The 25244-nt window shown below is 54.9% G+C and overlaps 1 protein-coding gene across 1 annotated transcript in view; it reads right to left on the bottom strand.

Moving 5' to 3' along the window:
- The window catches only part of CCDC93 (CCC complex scaffolding subunit CCDC93), a 58425-nt gene extending 33605 nt beyond the window's left edge, over nucleotides 1–24820 (bottom strand). The window contains exons 1-7 of the mRNA XM_082259983.1: nucleotides 24726–24820; nucleotides 18528–18641; nucleotides 18252–18346; nucleotides 9525–9636; nucleotides 8789–8887; nucleotides 7780–7836; nucleotides 435–535 (exon numbers count right to left, since the gene is read on the bottom strand). Of these exons, the coding sequence (XP_082116109.1) occupies nucleotides 435–535; nucleotides 7780–7836; nucleotides 8789–8887; nucleotides 9525–9636; nucleotides 18252–18346; nucleotides 18528–18641; nucleotides 24726–24752 (605 nt within the window). The 5' untranslated portion in view covers nucleotides 24753–24820. The remainder of the gene's footprint in view (nucleotides 1–434; nucleotides 536–7779; nucleotides 7837–8788; nucleotides 8888–9524; nucleotides 9637–18251; nucleotides 18347–18527; nucleotides 18642–24725) is intronic.
- Nucleotides 24821–25244: the final 424 nt, after the last annotated feature.

Here is a 25244-nt window from a genome sequence, read left to right as displayed (position 1 = left end):
ACTGTACTTCAATAAAGTGGATGATTTTAATGCTACACTTAGTGGGCGCCCCCTTTCTTGTTCTACTCCGGGGGGAGGGGCTGCCCTCAGTAAGCCTTTGAATGGTATTACAGGACTATGTGCTGCTTTCCCGATCCGCGCCATTTATCTCTATATCACACCTCTGGAGCAAACACAAAACAAGCCCCGCCTCCATTGTGACCTCACAGAATGAAGCGATCTATAATCCAGGGGTCACACACAGGCAGTAATGTGGGGGTGGAATAGCGGGGTCACCCGGGGGTCATTCACAATCACACCGTGCATACTCACATAGCAGGAAAGACCAGAGTGCTGGGAAGAGAGTGGAGAATGAACTGAAATATGCAGAGGAGGAAGAAAGTGGATAAAACAACGAATGAGGATAATCCTCTGCACTGGGCGGAGCTTCGTACCTGCCGTATTCCAGAAGGGTGGAGTGTACACGAGACTCCTCCTCTGTAAGCTCAGCGGCGCCCTCTTGTCTCTTGTATTTTCTGCGCGGTTTGTAGATATCCTGCAGGGGGCGACAACAGGGAAATGACCACCCGATCCTCTTCCCCTCCACAGCCCCTTCTTCCCGGTCCTCCTCCCCACCACAGCCCTTTCTTCCCGGTCCTCTTCCCCTCCACAGCCCCTTCTTCCCGGTCCTCTTCCCCTCCACAGCCCCTTCTTCCCGGTCCTCCTCCCCACCACAGCCCCTTCTTCCCGGTCCTCTTCCCCACCACAGCCCCTTCCTCCCGGTCCTCTTCCCCACCACAGCCCCTTCTTCCCGGTCCTCTTCCCCACCACAGCCCCTTCCCCTCCACAGCCCCTTCTTCCCGGTCCTCTTCCCCACCACAGCCCCTTCCTCCCGGTCCTCTTCCCCACCACAGCCCCTTCTTCCCGGTCCTCTTCCCCACCACAGCCCCTTCCCCTCCACAGCCCCTTCTTCCCGGTCCTCTTCCCCACCACGGTCCTCTTCCCCTCCACAGCCCCTTCTTCCTGGTCCTCCTCCCCACCACAGCCCCTTCTTCCCGGTCCTCTTCCCCTCCACATCCCCTTCTTCCCATTCCTCCTCCCCTCCTCACCTCCATAGCCCCTCCTTCTTGATGCACCTTACCTCCACAGCCCCTTCTCCTCCCTGATCCTTTTCATCTCCAGAGCCCCTCCTTCCTGATGCTCCTCACCTCCACAGCCCCTCCTGCTCGATCCTCCTCACCTCCACAGCCCCCCTCCTTAATCCTCATCTCTACAACCTTTCCTCACCTCCATAACCTCTCCCTTCATTTGCATTACCCTTCTCTTGTGTCTCATCTTCCTAAGCCCTCTCCAGTCCTAATCTTCCTAAGCCCTCTCCAGTCCTAATCTTCCTAAGCCCTCTCCAGTCCTAATCTTCCTAAGCCCTCTCCAGTCCTAATCTTCCTAACCCCTCTCCAGTCCTAATCTTCCTAACCCCTCACCAGTCCTAATCTTCCTAACCCCTCTCCAGTCCTAATCTTCCTAACCCCTCTCCAGTCCTAATCTTCCTAACCCTGCCCCATCTCCTCATCTCCATAACTGCTCCTCATAACCCCTTAATATTATATCCACACCTCTTTTATGATCTTCATTCTCACAACCTCCCACTTATTCGACTCAATTACGCCTCCCTTTTCTATCTCTATAGCATAGGTGGGAGTGGGGCAGTGCAGTGAAGGACTGGACAGACAGTGGGGCCACCCCAAAAGTTTCGCCAAACAGTAACCCAAACCTTGACCATAACTCCCCAATTTGTAGCCCCAACACTCATTCAACATCGCCCTCCCCTTCCAACAACTTTAGCTTTTGTGACAGACCCAACTAGGACATGGGCTTTTGGAGGTGGGGGGCAGAAGGGTGGTCTCTTGCCTACTGACTATGGGCTCTGGCTTTTAAGGAAACGCTTCTCTTTGGGAGGTGTGCTTCGGAAACCCTTGGAGTGGTTTTGCTTCAGATTCAGGATCGTCTCCCTCAAAACACAGAATCTGAGAATCTAGGCCCCAGGATACAGATTTGGGTCCTTTGTGCCCAAACAAGCAATGACTGCCTTACACTGAGACTCATTGTAGATATTATCCTGCTATAGTCTGTTTATTGAAGTATATCTCTCCCATTGTGTGCCTTTGAGGTGTGCATTCCCATTGTTAATTGAGTCACCGATTGTTTCTGTCTGTCTGATCATCTCTTGGAGATGTGATTAATATGTGTCCACGTTATCTTGTTACCGAACTATTGTGGGATGTTATGTGTTTATGTTGATTATTTTAATGTTTATTAGACTGAACTTTATATTGGCTGTTCCCTAGCTATGCTAATTATATTACTGGTCGTATACCGTAATCAAACTCTTATCTGATCTTGCAGGATATATATTCTGTGTGAATTTACAATAAAGAGTTCCAGTTTGCATCTAAGCTAGTGTCGTCTAGTCTTGGATAGTCAGCTATAATGCCTGACTCCTATGCCCAGAGTGGAAGAAGCTATATCTCAACAAAAGCACCCAAGCTGGGTGCTGGACGGTTCCGTCACATCTGGTTGGCAGTGGTGGGATGCTTCCTGCAGTTTGGGACATCCAAACCTCCACCGGGATCCAAGGTCTGGATAGTAGAAGAGGAGAGGTACAGATATCAGCCGCCATGGAAGAGGAATTCGGAAGGAGGTTGAGAGAGATGCGGATACAGCACAGGGGACCAGTGTCAGAGAAGGTCCTGCTGGGATGGTATGATTCTGTCTGCTGGGTACTCCGGAAGGAAGCGCTAGCCAGGGAAACATTTTCTCCTCCATCCAGGAAAGGTACTGGTCAGTATGAAGTGTGAATTTTGTTACTGAGTAATCAACCCTTTTAGGCAGGCTGGTCCAGGCAGAGATGCTGTTGGACGAGAGCTACAGAGCCAAAGCTACCAACCTCTGCCCAGCACTGACAACTCAGGAGTTCCAAGGAGCTGGGGCAGGTGGCTCCTCTCCAACGCGATAAGCTGATGTAGTGAAGCTGCTACTCCCAGCTAAAGCGCTGACAACTGGGCAGAGCGCCACTGGCCTCTGCCTAGCACCTACGGTGTCTACACGGCTTCAGGGAAAAAAGTCAGTTGGCCCTCTCCGCAGCAGGAGACCGAGCCTCGGAATGGTAAAGACCACCCTGCTGAAACTCTAGCAGTTGGGCAGAGAGTGAACAATGTCTATCCCTCACCTACCGATGACAACTAGTCCCTGTGGCAAAGAACGTAGATCATGTGGACCAACTATGTGGGTTCACTCTGCCTGATGCACGTCCAGACCAGGTGGAGGTCTGGAACCTGGTTAGTCTACTTTAGATTGGGGAGAAATGTGACAGACCCAACCAGGAAAGGGGCTTTTTGAGGGAACTGCAGGGTGGCCTCTTGCCTACTGAATATGGGCTCTGGCTTTAATGAGAGAGCACTACTCTTTGGGAGGTTTGTGTCAGGGGGCCCTTGGATAGCTCTTGCTTCGGATTTGGGATTGTCTTCCTGAAAAACACAGTCTGGAAATGTAGGCCTGAGATACATAATGGTGTCCTTTGTGCCCAAATCAGCAATGACTGTTTTAGACTGTGATACTCAGAGCACGTTACAATATTCAGCTTAAAGCAACCTGATTCTGGGGTTTCCTGCTATAGTCAGTTTATTAAGGTGTTATGTGTCTTTCCCGTTGTGTGCCTCCTAAGTGTGCATTCCCATTGTTAATTGAGTCACCTATGGTTTCTGTCTGTCTGATCATCTCTTGGAGATGTGGTTAATATTGTGTCCACGTTACCTTGCTACCAAACCATTGTGGGATGTTGTAGGTTTATGTTAATTAGCTTACTTTTAAATTAGATGTTTAGGTTTATGTTGGCTGTTCCATAGCTATATTAGTTATCTTACTGTTTGTATAACATGATGAAATTCTTAACTCGCATGGTATATATTCTGTGTGAATTTTCAATAAAGGCAGTTCCAGTTTGCAGAAAAGCCAGTGCCGTCTAGTCTTGGGTGCAATATTCATCTATAATACCTAATACCTGAGTCCAGACTTCAGGAAGCCATATTGTGACGTAAGAACCCAAACTGATAAGAGGCATGGAGGAGCTCAGCTATGAGGAGAGATGAGAGGAACTGAATTTATTCTCTCCTGAGAAGAGGAGATTAAGGGGGGATATGATCACCATGTATAAATGCATAAGGGGGGTATGATCACCATGTATAAATACATAAGGGGGGTATGATCACCATGTATAAATACATAAGGGGGGTATGATCACCATGTATAAATACATAAGGAGGATATGATCACCATGTATAAATACATAAGGGGGGGATATGATCACCATGTATAAATACATAAGGGGGGGATATGATCACCATGTACAAATGCATAAGGGGGGATATGATCCCCATGTATAAATACACAAGTATAATATAATAATAATAAATACATGATCCCCCCCCCCTTCAGTATTCCAACATGATAACGACCCCAAACACACCCCCAAGATGACCACTACCTTGCTAATGAAGCTGAGGGTAAAGGTGATGGACTGGCCAAGCGTCTCCAGACCTAAACCCTATTGAGCATCTGTGGGGCATCATCAAACAGAAGGTGGAGGAGCGCAAGGTCTCTAACATCCACCAGCTCTGTGATGTCATCATGGAGGAGGGGAAGAGGACTCCAGTGACAACCTGTGAAGCTCTGGTGAACTCCATGCCCAAGAGGGTTAAGGCAGTGCTGGAAAATAATGGTGGCCACACAAAATATTCACACTTTGGGCCCAATTTGGAGATTGTCACTTAGGGGTGTACTCACTTTTGTTGCCAGCGGTTTAGACATTAATGGCTGTGTGTTGAGTTATTTTGAGGGAACAGTAAATTTACACTGTTATACAAGCTGTACACTCACTACTTTACATTGTAGCAAAGTCTCATTTCTTCAGTGTTGTCACATGAAAAAATAGAATAAAATATTTACAGAAATGGGAGGGGTGTACTTACTTTTGTAAGATACTGTATGTAACCCAAGCTGGATGCTACACAATTCCGTCACAGGTTCCCAACCTGTGACCCCCAACAATCACTCAACACCGCCCTCCCCCCTCCACCAACCATAGTGTGACAGACCCAACCAGGACAGGGGCTTTTGGAGAGGCCATGGAGAAAGCAGAGAATTCCATAATGATGGAAAACAATGTGATGAGCGCTGAGAGCGAGGTTTGGATTACTTCTCTGAATAAGGACAATAAAGCTTCCCTTCTGGAATGGAGAATATTAATCTTGTACAGGTTAATGGTCAGAGGGAATATGGTGGCCGTCCTGAAGACTGGGTTGGGGAGGTTCCTTTACCTGGGACAGAATTATTAACAATTAAACATAATAGGCTTGGTGGGACTTTAGCCTATTGTGTTTAAGCAACCAGGGATGGAGACGCCTTGCTTACAGCTTGGTGCCTCATATAAAGTCTAACCGTGCGATTTTTGTGCGTTTTTGGTGGATGCAGTCTGATTTGACCTTAGTTTTTCTGTATACGGGGATGGAGACCAATAGCATGACCTGCTTGTCTCACACAAAGTCCCAAATAGGAAATTAGGGATTGAAAGGCATTGTGCTTTACAGGCCATGCCCCATATATAAAATCCCTATCTGTCTTTATACTGCATCCACCAAGGGGATGGAGGTGTAATGCTTCTCAGCTGGTCCTTTCCAGTTTGTACCATCGTTACAACTTAGTTATTTGAGTTCTGAGACAACAGACCAGTCATGGATGAGGGTGGGCTGGGGGAGGTTGGGCTGTCTCCCTCTCACCTGTTCCCTCATCCATCCATCAGCAGCCATTTGCTTCCAGTGTGGAGACACTAAATTAGGAGTGTTAGGACTGCAGATAAAACAGGGTGCCGTGAAGAGGGGGGGGGGGGGGGGGTGTCCTCCTATGGGGTATAAAGTATTTGTCTGAGTATCAAAACTGAGTCATTCCTTTGGTTCTACCCCAACATCTTGTCTGTGTACGATGTCTTGGTCTGTAGGGAACAGTTAGGAGGGCAGGAGGCGCTGTTTGACAGAAGGAAGCTCCGAAGAGGGGTGCCAAAACGGTTCCGTCACACATAGCTGCCCAACCTGTGACTCTCACCCAACATTGTCCTCCCCTCCACCAACCATAACTTCCCAACCTGTGACCTCAACACTGCCCTCCCCCCTCCAACCACAGCTTCCCAACCTGTGACCCCCAACACTCACCCAACACTGCCCTCCCCCCTCCAACCACAGCTTCCCAACCTGTGACCCCCAACACTCACCCAACACTGCCCTCCCCCCTCCAACCATAACTTCCCAACCTGTGACCCCCAACACTCACCCAACACTGCCCACCCACCAACCATAACTTCCCAACCTGTGACCCCCAACACTCACCCAACACTGCCCACCCACCAACCATAAACTTCCCAACCTGTGACCTCAACACTCACCCAACACTGCCCTCCCCCCTCCAACCATAACTTCCCAACCTGTGACCCCCAACACTGCCCTCCCCCCCTCCAACCACAGCTTCCCAACCTGTGACCTCAACACTCACCCAACACTGCCCACCCCCCTCCAACCACAGCTTCTCAACCTGTGACCCCCAACACTTACCCAACACTGCCCTCCCCCCTCCAATCACAGCTTCTCAACCTGTGACCCCCAACACTTACCCAACACTGCCCTCCCCCCTCCAATCACAGCTTCTCAACCTGTGACCCCCAACACTGCCCACCCACCAACCATAGCTTCCCAATCTGTGACCCCCAACACTCACCCAACACTGCCCTCCCCCCTCCAACCACAGCTTTCCCAATCTGTGACCCCCAACACTCACCCAACACTGCCCTCCCCCCTCCAACCACAGCTTCCCAACCTGTGACCCCCAACACTGCCCTCCTCCCTCCAATCACAGCTTCCCAATCTGTGACTCCAACACTCACCCAACACTGCCCTCCCCTCCACCAACCACAGCTTCCCAATCTGTGACTCCAATACTCACCCAACACTGCCCTCCCCTCCACCAACCATAACTTCCCAACCTGTGACCTCAACACTCGCCCAACACTGCCCTCCCCCCTCCACAAACCATAGCTTCTCAGCCTGTGACCCCCAACACTCACCCAACACTACCCTCCCCCTTCTTCCAACCACAACTTCCCAACCTGTAAGCCCAACTCTGCCCTTCACTACCATCCTTGTCCTACTCCAATCTGTGACCCCAACACTCCCCATATGCCCTCCATTATCATCCTAATCCTTTTCTTTCACTCCATAACATCCCAAATTGTGACCCCAACACTTACCCAGCACTACCCTTCCCCCTCCACCAACCATAACTTTCCCAACCCGCACCAAACACTGCCCTCCCCCCTCCACCAACCATAGCTTCCCAAACTGTGACTCCATCAATCACCCAAAACTGCCCTCCCCCTCCACCAACCACAGCTTCCCAAACAGTTACCCCAACACTGCCCTCCCCAACCTGTGACTCCAACACTCCCAGTCCTTTTCTTTCGCCCATAACATCCCAGTCTGTGAACCTCAACACTCCTCTATGTCCCCACCTCTTCATAATCATACTTGTCCTTTTCCTCTGGACATAACTTCCCAACCTGTGACCCCAACACTCCCCTAACACTTCCCCCCCCCCTCTGCGCTGACACCCCAGCCAACCCACACCACCTGACTGCTCATGTGGACGATATGTCCTGCTGACATTGGTCAATATTACAAGGGCCTCAGGAGCGTCACTCACACAAGTCTCGGTCAGAGTCCTCACCGCCTTCTCCCGCCGGCTGGCAAACTCTTCATCCTGGAAGACAGAGAGATGGGGGAAGGGTGATGAACAGAAATTAAGAAATACAGACGGCCGCCCCCCATCCTTTCCTGAAAATGCTTCTTACCCATCATGCTGATCCTCTTCATTTAATATTATCTGATCACTGACCCAGAAAAAGCATGCAGCCAGTGAAGTCACAACACCTGAATCAGGTGACATAGAAGGACTGAAACCGGAGGATAAGTATGACAAGAACCGAGCATTTTCAGGAGTCACCCAGCTGGAGCCCCCATGTGTTATCCAGTACTAATGGTGGAAATGGGGGAGAGCTGGAAGCTGTACAACACATCATCCTCATCCTCCTCCTTCCACCATGATGATTATTCATCCTCCTCCACTTCTCACCCTTCGCTATGATGATTATTCATCCTCCTCCACTTCCCACCCTCCGCTAGGATGAATCTTCATCCTCCTCCACTTCCCACCCTCCGCTATGATGATTATTCATCCTCCTCCACTTCCCACCATCCACCATGATGATTATTCATCCTCCTCCACTTCTTACCATCCACCATGATGAATAGTCATCCTTCACTTCCCACCATCCACCATGATGATTATTCATCCTCCTCCACTTCCCACCCTCCGCTATGATGATTATTCATCCTCCTCCACTTCCCACCCTCCGCTATGATGATTATTCATCCTCCTCCACTTCCCACCCTCCGCTATGATGATTATTCATCCTCTTCCACTTCCCACCCTCCGCTATGATGATTATTCATCCTCCTCCACTTCCCACCCTCCGCTATGATGATTATTCATCCTCTTCCACTTCCCACCCTCCGCTATGATGATTATTCATCCTCCTCCACTTCCCACCCTCCGCTATGATGATTATTCATCCTCCTCCACTTCCCACCATCCACCATGATGAATCTTCATCCTCCTCCACTTCCCACCATCCACCATGATGAATATTCACCTCTGGGAGTCGATGATCCTTCTGGAACTGGGATACGGAGTAGGATCGGATGTAGTCCCCCATCTCTTGCCTGGTTTCTATGGCGCGTTTCACCAGCCACTGCCAAACAAACACAACATGTAAGTCTCAAAAACACATCCTGACCCACAACCTTGATCCCAACCCGCCACCTCGCCCCCGACCTGCCAACCCACTCCCCAACCCGCCACTGTGATCCCAACTCGCTCCTTGACCCATCACCTCGCCCCTGACCTGCCCCCTCGCTCCCCGACCCCCCACCTCACCCCTGACCTGCCACCACGCCCCCCCCTGGCCTGCCACCTTGCTCCCTGACCCGCCGCCTTGCCCCACACCTTGCTCCCGACTCTTCACCCCCCGACCCATCACCTAACTCCCCTGATCCGCCACCTCGCCCCGACCTGCCACATCACTCCTTGATCCGCCACCTCGTCCCTGACCTATCCTACTCTTAACCCCCGACCCACCACATCGCCCCCCCCAACCCACCACCTAGCTCTCCCCCGACCCCCCACCTCGCTCCTTGACTTGCCACCTTAATTCAAACCCCCCACCTCGCCCTTTTCTCAACTAAAATTGTGCAGAGACAAGACTGTAGAGATTGTGACTCCACCAGGAAATGGCAGCAAACAGTGATGAGAGGATGCAATGCACAGGAGGCATGTGACGGTTGCCAGGTGACCAGTCCCGGCCAACCCCCAACAGGGCTTGGACTCACCTGGATGACAGGGAAGATGTGGATGAAGTCCAGGCCTTGGATCTGGTGAGGCTCCAGCCTCTGAGGACATTTCATCTTTGGAAGGACGGAGACGATCTTCTCAGTCAGAGCTCTGCCAGGAGAGAAAAACAGTCATTGGTAATCATGGCAAACGTATGATGTACTCTGCTCCCAACCCCCGAATCGTCACCCTCATGGAAGATCGGGGATGAACACCAGAAGGGACTCCATCACAAATCCACATAAATAGACAGATGGTGAAGAATGCTTCTCAGAGCCCCAAATATGGCCGGTAGGTCATCTGTATTTTTCCAGAAATGGCTGCCACTGCTGTCCAAGTTTTCTCTTTCATTGATTGATGGACACAGCTTTATATCTTCATTATACGGATGGGACGCCCCAAAGCAGTGTCAGTATGGGGGGGGGGGGGGGGGGGAGCACAGCTATAGACATTGAATCTTAGCCAACCAGGTAAACCAGGAGCTCAACCATGAACAACTTCAGCTCCCCTACCAGCAAAAAACACCCTCAGATGCAGAGAACTGCCACAGCGGCCTGCAAAACTTTGCGGCCAAAAGCAGCATCAGCGATGCAAAACCATCCACCTTGTAGAAGTTGGGGAACTTTGTGTGCAGACCCCCAGATGGCCGCTTTCCAAACCTGGACCACTGACGCCTGATGACGGAAGGCCCAGGAGGCACGAAGCGCCCTTGTGGAATGCACCTTAACAGGGAAAAGAGGGACCTGACCCTTCATTGAATAAATAGGCCTACACCACAGTTTGCCTGATCCATCTGGAAACGGTCGCAGCAGATGCAGCCTGTCCCTTCTGAGGGCCATCCGTGAGGATAAACAAGGAATTTGATTTCCGAATTCACTCAGTCGCCATAAAGTAACCCTGATGGCTCGAACCACCAAAGAATGCAATGCAACCGCTCTCGGATGCTTTGGCTTAGGACGTAATGAAGGCAACACAATGTCTTCATTTAAGTGGAACCCCGAAACGAACTTAGGAAGGAACGACTGACAGGGACGTAGCACCACTTTGTCCCTGTGAACCACCAGATAAGGCGACCGACAGGACAACGCTGCCAGTTCAGAGACCTTGCGTGCATAAGTAATATCTTCCAAAAAAAGCCGCTTTCTGTGACAAGGTAAGCAAAGGAATCTCACGAATATTCTCAAAGGGCGGTCTTTGAAGGACTGACAGCACCAGGTTAAAGCGGTAGTAAACTCATTCAGAGCATTTCATTTAAATACATCAACAGCAGTAACGTCATTTTCGATGCAATTGAGTGAAAGGAATCAATTGCACGTTTTGCTAACCTTTATAATTTCCTATTTTATGTTCGGATTTCTTGAAATTACAGCGCCGCCATCCTTGCTGTGGTTTTCTCCTGCAGATCGCCGCTGTATTTCCGCCCACAGTACGAGTATTATTCCCAAATCCCGCGCATGCGCAGTAATCGCCGAAACCAAGCCTCGTTTTGGTTTCATTCACTACTCCACTATCACTCCCCTGTGACGTTGCAAGTCACATGGGGTAGTGGAGAATTTTTTTAATGGGGGAAGGTCGGAGTCTCGCGGGAGCACGGGGCTGACGTCTAGGAGAGGAAATGACGCAGCCCCGCAATAGACAATGTAATATTCCGGCAAGCTAATTATCTTTCCGGAAAAGAAATTAACATTGAGCATGCGCAAGTGACGTAAATTACATCAGCGATCAAAATAGAAGGAGAACAGCTGCAGTGACAGGCATTGTAAAAGGTAGGTAAGATAATTCTGACAGAGATCATTAGGATACTGCAATGTTATAAAATCGATGATACTACCGCTTTAAGGTCCCACGAAAACACCAGGGACCACACCGGCGACCAAATGGTGAACCCCCTGCACAAAAGTGTGAACCAAGAAATTCGCAGCCTTTGGAAGAAGATTGCCAAACCTGAAATCTGGCCCTTAAATGGTACCCAGAGCAAAACGCTGATCTACACCTCTCTGGAGGAACTCCAGTAGAGGCAATACCAAAAAAGTATAGGGGGAAACCACCCTAGACTCATACACCGGGGGAAACCCCCCCTAGACTCATACACCGGGGGAAACCCCCCCTAGACTCATACACCGGGGGAAACCCCCCTAGACTCATACACCGGGGGAAACCCCCCTAGACTCATACACCGGGGGAAACCCCCCTAGACTCACACACCGGGGGAAACCCCCCCTAGACTCATACACCGGGGGAAACCCCCCTAGACTCACAGCAAGTAATACAGGATTTCCAAACCCGATGGTAAATCTTCAGAGAAGTAGATTTCCTAGCTTTTAACAGAGTAGGAATCACTGATTCCGACAACCCCCGGCCCTCTCCTTCACCACCGGGCTTTCAATAGCCAGGCCAGTAAAGCCGGCGACCGTAAAGCAGGATGGAAGATCGGTCCTTGAGACAGAAGATCTTCTCTGAGAGGAAGCCGCCAAGGGGCATCGGCTACCAGTCCTTACCAGGCCCGACGAGGCCAGTCTGGAGCCACCAGAATCACTGGAATCCCGTCGGCCTCGATTTCTGTCTCGGCAGATGTTTTTATTGGAGGAAAGGCATTAATCAGACGATACCGACCCCAAGGGGCCACCAGAGCGTCTGCGGCGACTGCCAGAGGATCCGGAGCAACGAATCTCAGAACCTCCTGGTTGAGACGAGAGGCCAACAGGTCCACATTGGGGGTCCCCCAATGGAGACATAGTTGTTGAAAACACTTCTGGGTGAAGGGACCATTCACCCGGGCACAGAGCCTGGCGACTGAGGTGGTCCGCCTGCCAATTTTCCACCCCTGGAATGTGCACAGCAGAGAGAGATGGAACAAGGCATTCTGCCCACCTTACAATACCGGCACTTCTTTGGCTGCTAGGACACTTCTTGTGCCTTGTTGGTGATTGATATATGCCACGGCGGTGGCGTTGTCCGATTGAATCCTCACCGGACACTCCTGCACTCCACTGGGACAGGCATAACCTGATCGCCCAAATTTCCAGCATGTTAATTGGCAGAATGGATTCCTCCCTGGAACAGAGCCCCTAGGCTGTTGCCATGCCCAGGACCCCTCCCCACCCAGACAGGCTGGCGTCCGTGGTAACCACTGTTTAGAACAGAGGGAGAAAGGATTTCCCTTGTCGAAGCACTGAGGAGCGGAGGCACCAGAGACCCTCTCACGCCCCGACTCAACAGGATTAACTTGTCCAGAGACTGAGGATCCTTGTCCCATTTGGTTAGAATCTCCTTTTACAAGAGTTTGGTATGGAACTGTGCGAATGGAACAGCCTGGGAAGGTGGAAACCATCAGGCCTAGAACTTGCATGCAAGTTCTGAGAGACAACCGACGGTTGGACAACAGGAGCCGAATCGCATGTTGCAATTTTAAGAGATTTGTTTCCGGAACACCCAGGCTGAGGCAGAATCCAGAGTCAGCCCCAGGAAGTCCAACTTGGTGGACGGAATCAAGGCTGAAAATTCAGAGTCCAGCCGAACTCCTGCAGAGTTCTCACTGTGATGTCCAGACCCTCCTGCAGGACAGATGACGATTCCGCCCTCAGAAGATCATCCAGGTACCCCACTACCAAAATCCCCCTCTGTCTGAGCAAGGGTAGCATCAGAGCGAACACCTTCGTAAATACCCGAGGAGCGGAAGCGAGTCCAAAAGGGCAATGCCACAAATTGATAGTGCTCCCCGCCTATGGCAAAACTTAGAAAACGCTGATGCCCGATGTATATCGGGACATGAAGGTAAGGGTCTTTGATGTCGATGGAGGCCAGAAAGTCTCCTTGATGAAGAGAAGCCACAACCGTACGGATGGATTCCATTCTGAATTTCTGAACTCGCACAAAGTGGTTCAGGGCCTTGAGATCCATGATTGGGCGAACCTTCCCCTCCTTTCTGGGTACCGTGAAGAGGTTTGAATAAAACCCCTAAAACCGTTCTGACAGTGGAACCGGGACTATTACCCCTTGGGACAACAATTCCTGCACCGCTCCCAGAAGACTGTGAAGCCGATTGGCAGACAGACTGAGATTGGAGGGGAAGAACCTCACCGGGGGCAAGGAAGGAAATTCGATCTTTTAACCTGATTGAATAAACTCGAGCGCCCACTTGTCCTGGATAAATGAGGTCCATGCATCCGGAAAGAACCAAAGACATCCCCCCACCCCTATAATGGGTGAGGCTTGTCCGTGGGGCTGGAAGAACATACTTTGGACTTACCACCCCAGGGTCTCTTGAAACCCCCTGAGAAGGAACGAGAAGGTTTTGACCCATTGTCCTGCGACTCCGCGGGAAGAAAAGGCCGCTTGTTAGCCGAGAAAATAGGACCATGCTTGCGGCGAGGCTCTCTGCTCTTAGAAACCTGTGGAAGAACGGTGCTCTTGCCTCCCGTGGGCCCCTTAATGAGCTCTTCCATGGAGGCTCCAAGCAGACGGTCCCCTACAAAGGGAAGATCCGTCAGAACCTTTTTGGAGGCTTGGTCCACAGACCAACATTTCAACTAGATCACGTGACATAAAGTCACCGCTGTCACCAACGCTCTGCAGTGCAGACCAACGGCGCCGCATCCAAGCATGCATCACAAAAGTATTGGAACCCCTGTATCAACTGGTCCACCAACTCTGCCATTTCATGAGGGTGCTGACCCTCCTTCAAATCCTGGCGTAGAAGTTTTACCCATTGCGTCAGGGTCTGAGAGACCAAGGTTATGGCAAACACCGGTCTTAGGCTAGAACCCGCCACGGTGAAAAGATGGCGGACCAAGGATTCAGCCTATTTGCTGGATCTTTAAAGGAGGGAGCGTCCTCTACTGGTAGTAACGTAAATTTATTCAGTCTAGAAATCTGGGAGTCCACCACCGGTGGTACCGTCCGTTTCTTCAAAGGAATACCTTCTGGTAAAAACGCTTCGTTATCCCAGCCATGCCTTTAGGAGATCCCCACTGACTAGTGACAATCTCCTCAAAATAGGCTGGGAAGGGGAACACATTAGTCGCCCTGGATGCCGTCTGGGTGCCAAATTGCACCGGAGTAGCCGATGCAGCATCCGCTGCGTCCTCCATTTTTAATGTTTCCTGCACTGACACAATCACTGCTTCTACCATGCACGGAGGAGGAATCATCCTCACTATCCGAGCCCGCGAGGTGCATGAATGCAGACCCCGCGGGGTGACTAGTGTCCACGGCGGCCATTTCAGCCTCAGAGTCTGAGGAGGTAGATGAGGCAGGTGAAGGCAAAGGGCGCTTTTTGCCAGGCCTTTTCTGCAAGACCAGGTCCACTTTAGTCCCTAACGACTGTAGGACCGCCGTCATGGCTGCCATGGCCAAGTGAGACCCCCGAGAATCCCTCCCCTCCCTTCTGAGAGTGGGTCCGGTGGTGAGATGTGTTCTGTAGGCTCCATGTATCCTGGTGCCACAGTGCCCCAAAAAAACAGGGAAGAAAAAACACCTATGTATATCTATACGTTGTAGGCACCCCACAATACTGACACCCGTGGGACTACAAGTCCCAGTGCTACTGCCTGTGAAGAACAGAGCGGGAGATACCCCCAGGACTCGCCACCACAGAATCTCAGATGAAGTGGGAGAGAAAGAGCGCCAGCTGCAGCATGCTGATCCCAGGAAATAGGAAGCGGCCGTGCTGACACTAGAGGTCGCCACTCAGTGCGGCTACAGGAAAATGGCTGCCACTGCTGTCCAAGCAGCCACCTCAAACATGGCCGCCGACTCTGGGAAAATGGCCGCCGAATGGCCACACATGTTCCCACTGGCAAAATGGTGGCGCACGAAGCAGGCCAGAATCACACTCCGGTATCCGGCCACTCACCACACTGAGCGGACCGGATATTAAGGTTCCCACACACCTCGGTCCTGCACTATCAGAAAAAACACAAGCCAACCACTCATCATCCTGGGGAACAACCCCTACAGAGGGGGGGAGGACCCAGAAGACCTACCAACCCCAGGAGGACCCTGCAGACACCCCAGAATCCTGAGGGAGCACTGCTCACCTTACCCTAGGAGCCAGACGGGGGTTCACTCCGAGCAGGTCACCTCCTCATCTCAGCACAGGGAGCGCTGCGACTCTGCCTGCGACCAGGTCGTGTGCATCCATGCGAGGTGTCCCACCCTGCTAGCCACTCCCTTCTGTGGGACCCTCGGGGGCCGACCTAGCACGGAGCTAAGGCCTGCACACGCTCGCTGGCCAGACTGGGACGACCGTAAGGATCTAGGATATCAAAAGCATCACCCAGTCCGGCAGTTGATAGTAGAAGAAGAAAAAAAACAATAAAAAAAAGGAAAAAAAGTTCCAGGACCAGAGATTCCACCAAGGGACGAGGACCAGAGATCCCACCAAGGGGCGAGGACCAGAGATTCCACCAAGGGGCGAGGACCAGAGATTCCACCAAGGGGTGAGGACCAGAGATCCCACCAAGGGGCGAGGACCAGAGATTCCACCAAGGGACGAGGACCAGAGATTCCACCAAGGGACGAGGACCAGAGATTCCACCAAGGGACGAGGACCAGAGATTCCACCAAGGGACGAGGTCCTCACTCCTGACTAGGCCGAAAAAACTGAGATCATAGAGCAGGAAGTGGGAGTATAGCACCTGGGACCGCCCCATGGGCGGAGTTAAGCTTTGTTAACCCTTCTGAAGCTGCGTCCTTCAATGAATGAAAGAGAAATAAGTATTTGATCCCCTTAATAGTTGGTGGAGAAACCGTTGTTGGAAGCACAGAGGTCAGACGTTTCTTGTAGTTGGTGACCAGGGTTCCACACATCTCAGGAAGGATTTCGGTCCACTCTTCTTCTGTAGTCTGAATACTGGCTAGGTCACTCCATCACCTTAATGTGCTTCTTCTTGAGCCACTCCTTTGTTGCCTTGGTGATATGTTTTGGGTCATTGTCATGCTGGAAGACCCATCCATGACCCATCTTCAGTGTTCTGGCTGAGGGAAGAAGGTTCTCATCCAAGATTTTACAATACATGGCCCTGTCTGTTGGCCCCTCCCCTCCATCCACATGGCCCCACCCATTGGCCCCTCAATGCACCAAAGTCAGCCTGTACCTTCATCAGAGAAACAGCCCCAAAGCATCATGTTTCCACCTCCGTGCTTTACTGTAGGGACGGTGATTGTACGTGTCTTCCTCAGGAGGGGGACCTTGCAGGTACTGCAGGATTTCAGTCCATGGTGGTGTATTTACCAATGGCTGGTTTGGGGACTGTGGTCCCAACTGCCTTGAGATCATTCACAAGCTCCTCCCGTAGAGTTCTGGGTGGATCCCTCACTTTTCTCATGACCATCCTCACCCCATGAGGAGAAATCTTCCATGGAGCTCCAGACTGAGGACCATTGATGGTTATTTTGTATTTCTTCCATTTGCCAATAATCGCCCCAATATTTGTCTCCTTCTCACCAAGCTGCTTGGCGATGGTCTTGTAGCCATTCCAGCCTTGTGCCGGTCTCCAATCTTCTCCCTGACATCCTTGGACAGCTCTTTGGTGTTCCCATGATGGTGAGCTGTGATTGGAGGAAAGCGATTCTGTGGGGGGGTGTCTTCTATACACATAACGAGTTGTCTACAGAACCCCTGCCCCCACATCTACAGAACTCCACCCCCCGGGAGTCCACTGTTACCTGCACACAGACATATCAGAGCCCCTCCCCCCCACTCACTCTAATTTGGGATCCTCCATCTCCTAACAATGACCGATATCTGAGAGCTCACCTGACTCTTCCCTAATACAGGGCTCGACAAACCCCGGGCGCCAGGTCACATTTGTGACTAGAATTAGCGACCTGGCGCCTGGGGTGCCCTGCGGAAGGTGTCCTGTCCCTTTTGCGCCCCCACCTCCTCCCCGAGTGCACGGACTTCCGCGCCGTCCGAGAATTGAGGCCCCGGCTTTTCAGCCTTCTTCTGTGAGTGAAAGAGGCTTCCAATGGGGAACTGGCGCCCTCTTGTGGTGGCCGGGAGTAATGACTTTCCACTGCCTGTCCTCAATGCCTTCCCATCTCCTTCCCAAGAGGAGATGAGGGAAGTTTTTGCAGGCTTCATCTCTCTGTCCTTTGCTTAAAGGTAAGTGGACAGGGAGTGTGGTTATTATTATTATTATTCATTTTTTAAATTGAAAAAAAAAAAAAAAAAAAAAAAAAAAAAAAAAAAAATTCCCTTTTTTTAAAATTATTAAAAAAATTATATTATTATATAAAATCTTTTTTTCCCTCATCGCCATGCCACAGCCACAGCCGAAGGCCCCTTTCACCCGGCTGTCTGATCCGATCCGCTGTCAGTTTCTCAGGCAGACCTGATTGGACCCTTCATGCTCCTCTATGGAGCGGTAATCTGCCGCTATCTGATCCTGTCCTCCAAAAGCAGACGGATGGTGGTTCTATTTTCTATCCATCCCATGGATCGGATCAGATGGCATCGGATGGAAAGAGACAGACAGTCTATAGAGGAGAGCGGGGTTCTCGTCGTCTTTATGTGTAAATTTAGTGTCCGTTTTATTAAATAAAGTTTGGTTGTTAGTTTAAAAAAAAAAAAACTGGCTCCTAACTTTTTTAGCTGGCTCCTAGATTTCAGGCAAATTTGTCAAGCCCCGCCCTAATATCACCCAACAGGAGGCGTGGCCAAGCTCCACCTTTCTGCAGTATTTGGATATTATACTCCCCCCACCATCTTCCCGCCTACTCACATCTTCTGGCCAATGGTGGAGTTCTCCTGGAAGAGCAGATCCACATCGATGTCGAAGTTGCAGGTGGTGATACACCACGTCATCCCGCCCACCACCTGGAGGCGGAGACAAAGTCACATGATTCAGAAAGTGGGCAGAACTGCAGGGGGTGTGGCCCACAGTAGCCAATTAGGATTCATCTTTTATTCTTTAAGATTCTGATTGGGAACTGCTGGGGCCAAAGTTCCACCTCCTGCCCCTCCCCCCCCAACCACAAACAACCAATCAGAAGCTTACCTTGTCGAAGGGGGAGAGCCCTTTAATTCTGGCCCGGAAGTATCCGGCCGCCACCAACAGCTCCAGAATCTCCAACAACTTCACATTCTGCTCCTCGTCTTCCCGAGTCTCCACCTGAAATCACAGAACAGGGTGACTGAGGATCCGCCCACTGCGTGACAGGGGAGGGGCTACAGGGGATCCGCCCACTGTGTGACAGGGGAGGGGCTACAGGGGATCCGCCCACATAACATTCTGCTCCTCGTCTTCCCGAGTCTCCACCTGAAATCACAGAACAGGGTGACTGAGGATCCGCCCACTGCGTGACAGGGGAGGGGCTACAGGGGATCCACCCACTGTGTGACAGGGGAGGGGCTACAGGGGATCCACCCACTGTGTGACAGGGGAGGGGCTACAGGGGATCCGCCCACTGTGTGACAGGGGAGGGGCTACAGGGGATCCACCCACATAACATTCTGCTCCTCGTCTTCCCGAGTCTCCACCTGAAACCACAGGACAGGGTGACTGAGGATCCGCCCACTGTGTGACAGGGGAGGGGCTACAGGGGATCCGCCCACTGCCTGACAGGGGAGGGGCTACAGGGGATCCACCCACTGTGTGACAGGGGAGGGGCTACAGGGGATCCGCCCACTGTGTGACAGGGGAGGGGCTACAGGGGATCCGCCCACATAACATTCTGCTCCTCGTCTTCCCGAGTCTCCACCTGAAATCACAGGACAGAGTGACTGAGGATCCGCCCACTGCGTGACAGGGGAGGGGCTACAGGGGATCCACCCACTGTGTGACAGGGGAGGGGCTACAGGGGATCCACCCACTGTGTGACAGGGGAGGGGCTACAGGGGATCCACCCACTGTGTGACAGGGGAGGGGCTACAGGGGATCCGCCCACTGCGTGACAGGGGAGGGGCTACAGGGGATCCGCCCACTGCGTGATGTAAGAGGGGCTACAAGGGATCCGCCCACTGTGTGACAGGGGAGGAGCTACATGAGATCCGCTCACTACGTGACAGGGGAGGGGCTGAAGGGGGATCCGCGCATTGTGCTCTGTGTGATGGGGGATGATGGGAGTTGTAGTGGTATGGGGTAGGTAAGATACTGGGGGCTGTAGTATGCAGTGTATTTGGAGGATGCTGGGAGTTGTAGTCCCTTGGTGGATGTTGGATGGAACGCTAGGAGTAGTGGTCATCTTTTGATTAGTTGGGTAATGGGAGTTGTAGAGTTATAGGGGATGATGGGAGTTGTAGTCTCCTATGGGGGGAAGAGGATGATGGGAGTTGTAGTGCCCGGTGGGGGGGGGGGGGTGATGGGGGTTGTAGTGCCCGTGGGGGGGGGGGTGATGGGGGTTGTAGTGCCCGGTGGGGGGGGGGGATGATGGGAGTTGTAGTGCCCAGTGGGGGGGGGGGGGGTGATGGGAGTTGTAGTGCCCAGTGGGGGGGGGGTGATGGGAGTTGTAGTGCCCAGTGGGGGGGGGGGTGATGGGAGTTGTAGTGCCCAGTGGGGGGGGGGGGTGATGGGAGATATAGTGCCTGGGGGGGGGGATGATGAAAGTTGTAGTGCCCGGTGGGGGGGGATGATGGAAGTTGTAGTGCCCGGTGGGGGGGGGGATGATGGGAGTTGTAGTGCCCGGTGGGGGGGGGGATGATGGGAGTTGTAGTGCCCGGTGGGGGGGGGATGATGGGAGTTGTAGTGCCCGGTGGGGGGGGTGATGGGAGTTGTAGTGCCCGGTGGGGGGGGGTGATGGGAGTTGTAGTGCCCGGGGGGGGGGGGGGGGGTGATGGGAGTTGTAGTGCCCGGGGGGGGGGGGTGATGGGAGTTGTAGTGCCTGGGGGGGGATGATGGAAGTTGTAGTGCCCGGTGGGGGGGGATGATGGGGGTTGTAGTGCCCGGTGGGGGGGGGATGATGGGAGTTGTAGTGCCCGGTGGGGGGGATGATGGGAGTTGTAGTGCCCAGTGGGGGGGGGGGTGATGGGAGTTGTAGTGCTCAGTGGGGGGGGGGTGATGGGAGTTGTAGTGCCCAGTGGGGGGGGGGTGATGGGAGATATAGTGCCTGGGGGGGGGGGGGGGTGATGGGAGATATAGTGCCTGGGGGGGGGGGGATGATGGAAGTTGTAGTGCCCGGTGGGGGGGGATGATGGAAGTTGTAGTGCCCGGTGGGGGGGGGGGGGATGATGGGAGTTGTAGTGCCCGGTGGGGGGGGATGATGGGAGTTGTAGTGCCCGGTGGGGGGGGGGATGATGGGAGTTGTAGTGCCCGGTGGGGGGGGGGTGATGGGAGTTGTAGTGCCCGGTGGGGGGGGTGATGGGAGTTGTAGTGCCCGGGGGGGGGGGGGTGATGGGAGTTGTAGTGCCCGGGGGGGCGGGGGGTGATGGGAGTTGTAGTGCCCGGGGGGGCGGGGGGTGATGGGAGTTGTAGTGCCCGGTGGGGGGGATGATGGGAGTTGTCTCTGGTGTGGGTGGGGGGGTGATGGGAGTTGTAGTGCCCGTGGGGGGGGGGTGATGGGAGTTGTAGTGCCTGGGGGGGATGATGGAAGTTGTAGTGCCCGGTGGGGGGGGATGATGGGAGTTGTAGTGCCCGGTGGGGGGGGGGGGGGTGATGGGAGTTGTAGTGCCCGGTGGGGGGGGATGATGGGAGTTGTAGTGCCCGGTGGGGGGGGGGATGATGGGAGTTGTAGTGCCCGGTGGGGGGGGGATGATGGGAGTTGTAGTGCCCGGTGGGGGGGGTGATGGGAGTTGTAGTGCCGGTGGGGGGGGGAATGATGGGAGTTGTAGTGCCCGGTGGGGGGGGGGATGATGGGAGTTGTAGTGCCCGGTGGGGGGGGGGGATGATGGGAGTTGTAGTGCCCGGTGGGGGGGGGATGATGGGAGTTGTAGTGCCCGGTGGGGGGGGGATGATGGGAGTTGTAGTGCCCGGTGGGGGGGGGATGATGGGAGTTGTAGTGCCCGGTGGGGGGGGTGATGGGAGTTGTAGTGCCCGGTGGGGGGGGGTGATGGGAGTTGTAGTGCCCGGGGGGGGGGGGGGTGATGGGAGTTGTAGTGCCCGGGGGGGGGGGTGATGGGAGTTGTAGTGCCCGGGGGGGGGGGGTGATGGGAGTTGTAGTGCCCGGTGGGGGGGATGATGGGAGTTGTCTCTGGTGTGGGTGGGGGGGTGATGGGAGTTGTAGTGCCCGTGGGGGGGGGGTGATGGGAGTTGTAGTGCCTGGGGGGGGATGATGGAAGTTGTAGTGCCCGGTGGGGGGGGATGATGGGGGTTGTAGTGCCCGGTGGGGGGGGGATGATGGGAGTTGTAGTGCCCGGTGGGGGGGATGATGGGAGTTGTAGTGCCCAGTGGGGGGGGGGGTGATGGGAGTTGTAGTGCTCAGTGGGGGGGGGTGATGGGAGTTGTAGTGCCCAGTGGGGGGGGGGTGATGGGAGTTGTAGTGCCCAGTGGGGGGGGGGGTGATGGGAGATACAGTGCCTGGGGGGGGGGGGGGATGATGGAAGTTGTAGTGCCCGGTGGGGGGGGGATGATGGAAGTTGTAGTGCCCGGTGGGGGGGGGGGGGGATGATGGGAGTTGTAGTGCCCGGTGGGGGGGGGGGTGATGGGAGTTGTAGTGCCCGGTGGGGGGGGGGGATGATGGGAGTTGTAGTGCCCGGTGGGGGGGTGATGGGAGTTGTAGTACCCGGTGGGGGGGATGATGGGAGTTGTAGTGCCCGGGGGGGGGGGGGGTGATGGGAGTTGTAGTGCCCGGGGGGGCGGGGGGTGATGGGAGTTGTAGTGCCCGGGGGGGCGGGGGGTGATGGGAGTTGTAGTGCCCGGGGGGGCGGGGGGTGATGGGAGTTGTAGTGCCCGGTGGGGGGGATGATGGGAGTTGTCTCTGGTGTGGGTGGGGGGGTGATGGGAGTTGTAGTGCCCGTGGGGGGGGGGTGATGGGAGTTGTAGTGCCCGGTGGGGGGGGATGATGGGAGTTGTAGTGCCCGGTGGGGGGGGATGATGGGAGTTGTAGTGCCTGGGGGGGGATGATGGAAGTTGTAGTGCCCGGTGGGGGGGGATGATGGGAGTTGTAGTGCCCGGTGGGGGGGGGGTGATGGGAGTTGTAGTGCCCGGTGGGGGGGGATGATGGGAGTTGTAGTGCCCGGTGGGGGGGGATGATGGGAGTTGTAGTGCCCGGTGGGGGGGGATGATGGGAGTTGTAGTGCCCGGTGGGGGGGGTGATGGGAGTTGTAGTGCCCGGTGGGGGGGGGAATGATGGGAGTTGTAGTGCCCGGTGGGGGGGATGATGGGAGTTGTAGTGCCCGGTGGGGGGGGGGTGATGGGAGTTGTAGTGCCGGTGGGGGGGGGGGGGGAAATGATGGGAGTTGTAGTGCCCGGTGGGGGGGATGATGGGAGTTGTAGTGCCCGGGGGGGGGTGATGGGAGTTGTAGTGCCCAGTGGGGGGGATGATGGGAGTTGTAGTGCCCGGGGGGGGGGTGATGGGAGTTGTAGTGCCCGGGGGGGGGGGGGTGATGGGAGTTGTAGTGCCCGGTGGGGGGGGGGTGATGGGAGTTGTAGTGCCCGGTGGGGGGGGGGATGATGGGAGTTGTAGTGCCCGGGGGGGGGGGGGGGTGATGGGAGTTGTAGTGCCTGGGGGGGGGATGATGGAAGTTGTAGTGCCCGGTGGGGGGGGGTGATGGGAGTTGTAGTGCCCGGTGGGGGGGGGGTGATGGGAGTTGTAGTGCCCGGTGGGGGGGGGGGGATGATGGGAGTTGTAGTGCCGGTGGGGGGGGGGAATGATGGGAGTTGTCTCTGGTGTGGGTGGGGGGGATGATGGGAGTTGTAGTGCCCAGTGGGGGGGATGATGGGAGTTGTAGTGCCCGGTGGGGGGGGGGGTGTGATGGGAGTTGTAGTGCCCGGTGGGGGGGGGGGGATGATGGGAGTTGTAGTGCCCGGGGGGGGGGGGGTGATGGGAGTTGTAGTGCCCGGTGGGGGGGGGGGATGATGGGAGTTGTAGTGCCCGGGGGGGGGGGTGATGGGAGTTGTAGTGCCCGGTGGGGGGGGGGGGGGTGATGGGAGTTGTAGTGCCCGGTGGGGGGGGGGGATGATGGGAGTTGTAGTGCCCGGGGGGGGGGGGTGATGGGAGTTGTAGTGCCCGGTGGGGGGGGGGGATGATGGGAGTTGTAGTGCCCGGGGGGGGGGGGGTGATGGGAGTTGTAGTGCCTGGGGGGGGATGATGGAAGTTGTAGTGCCCGGTGGGGGGGGGGTGATGGGAGTTGTAGTGCCCGGTGGGGGGGGGGGTGATGGGAGTTGTAGTGCCCGGTGGGGGGGGGGGGAATGATGGGAGTTGTAGTGCCGGTGGGGGGGGGGAATGATGGGAGTTGTCTCTGGTGTGGGTGGGGGGGATGATGGGAGTTGTAGTGCCCAGTGGGGGGGATGATGGGAGTTGTAGTGCCCGGTGGGGGGGGGGGGGGTGATGGGAGTTGTAGTGCCCGGTGGGGGGGGGGATGATGGGAGTTGTAGTGCCCGGGGGGGGGGGGTGATGGGAGTTGTAGTGCCCGGTGGGGGGGGGGGGGGATGATGGGAGTTGTAGTGCCCGGTGGGGGGGGGGGGATGATGGGAGTTGTAGTGCCCGGTGGGGGGGGGGGGGGATGATGGGAGTTGTAGTGCCCGGTGGGGGGGGGGGATGATGGGAGTTGTAGTGCCCGGTGGGGGGGGGGGGATGATGGGAGTTGTAGTGCCCGGTGGGGGGGGGGGATGATGGGAGTTGTAGTGCCCGGTGGGGGGGGGGGGATGATGGGAGTTGTAGTGCCCGGGGGGGGGGTGATGGGAGTTGTAGTGCCCGGTGGGGGGGGGGGGGGGATGATGGGAGTTGTAGTGCCCGGTGGGGGGGGGGGATGATGGGAGTTGTAGTGCCCGGTGGGGGGGGGGGGGGATGATGGGAGTTGTAGTGCCCGGTGGGGGGGGGGGATGATGGGAGTTGTAGTGCCCGGTGGGGGGGGGGGGGATGATGGGAGTTGTAGTGCCCGGTGGGGGGGGGGGGATGATGGGAGTTGTAGTGCCCGGTGGGGGGGGGGGGATGATGGGAGTTGTAGTGCCCGGGGGGGGGGGTGATGGGAGTTGTCTCTGGTGTGGGTGGGGGGGGGGATGGGAGTTGTAGTGCCCAGTGGGGGGGATGATGGGAGTTGTCTCTGGTGTGGGTGGGGGGGGGGTGATGGGGGTTGGGGTCCCCGGTGGGGGAGGGGATACCTCCGGTTCGGGGTCTCCTCGGCTCATCTTTTCTCCTCTTCCTCCTCCCGGGTCACATGACCGCTGACAGAGACATCATGTGACAGGAGGGGGCGGGAGGGAGCGATGTGCCCGCCCAGTCTCCGCCTGTGATTGGTTGTTGTCGGGAGTGCGGACAAATCTCATTCCTGGAAACCTGGACAGGGGGAGGGGAGAGAGATGTAGGCGTGTCACCCCGGGCTCCTCCTCCTCCATATTCTATATTATACTTCTCACACCTCTGGGCGGGATGTGTACCGGGGAGGTAACGCCATGGCCCGCCCACTCCTGTTCTGAGCTCCTCCCACTCCTCCTTGACTGAGCCCCGCCCACTCCTTCATCACCTAACAGTGTCAGAGATGTATAGTCCCCTCCCCCAGGTCAGAGATGTATAGTCTCCTCCCCCAATGTCAGAGATGTATAGTCCCCTCCCCCAGGTCAGAGATGTATAGTCCCCTCCCCCAGGTCAGAGATGTATAGTCCCCTCCCCCAATGTCAGAG

Source organism: Pelophylax lessonae, assembly GCF_965119305.1.
Source record: "Pelophylax lessonae genome assembly, chromosome: 6".
In the NCBI taxonomy this organism is placed as follows: Eukaryota; Metazoa; Chordata; class Amphibia; order Anura; family Ranidae; genus Pelophylax; species Pelophylax lessonae.
This window is presented reverse-complemented; position numbering and strand designations above follow the sequence as displayed.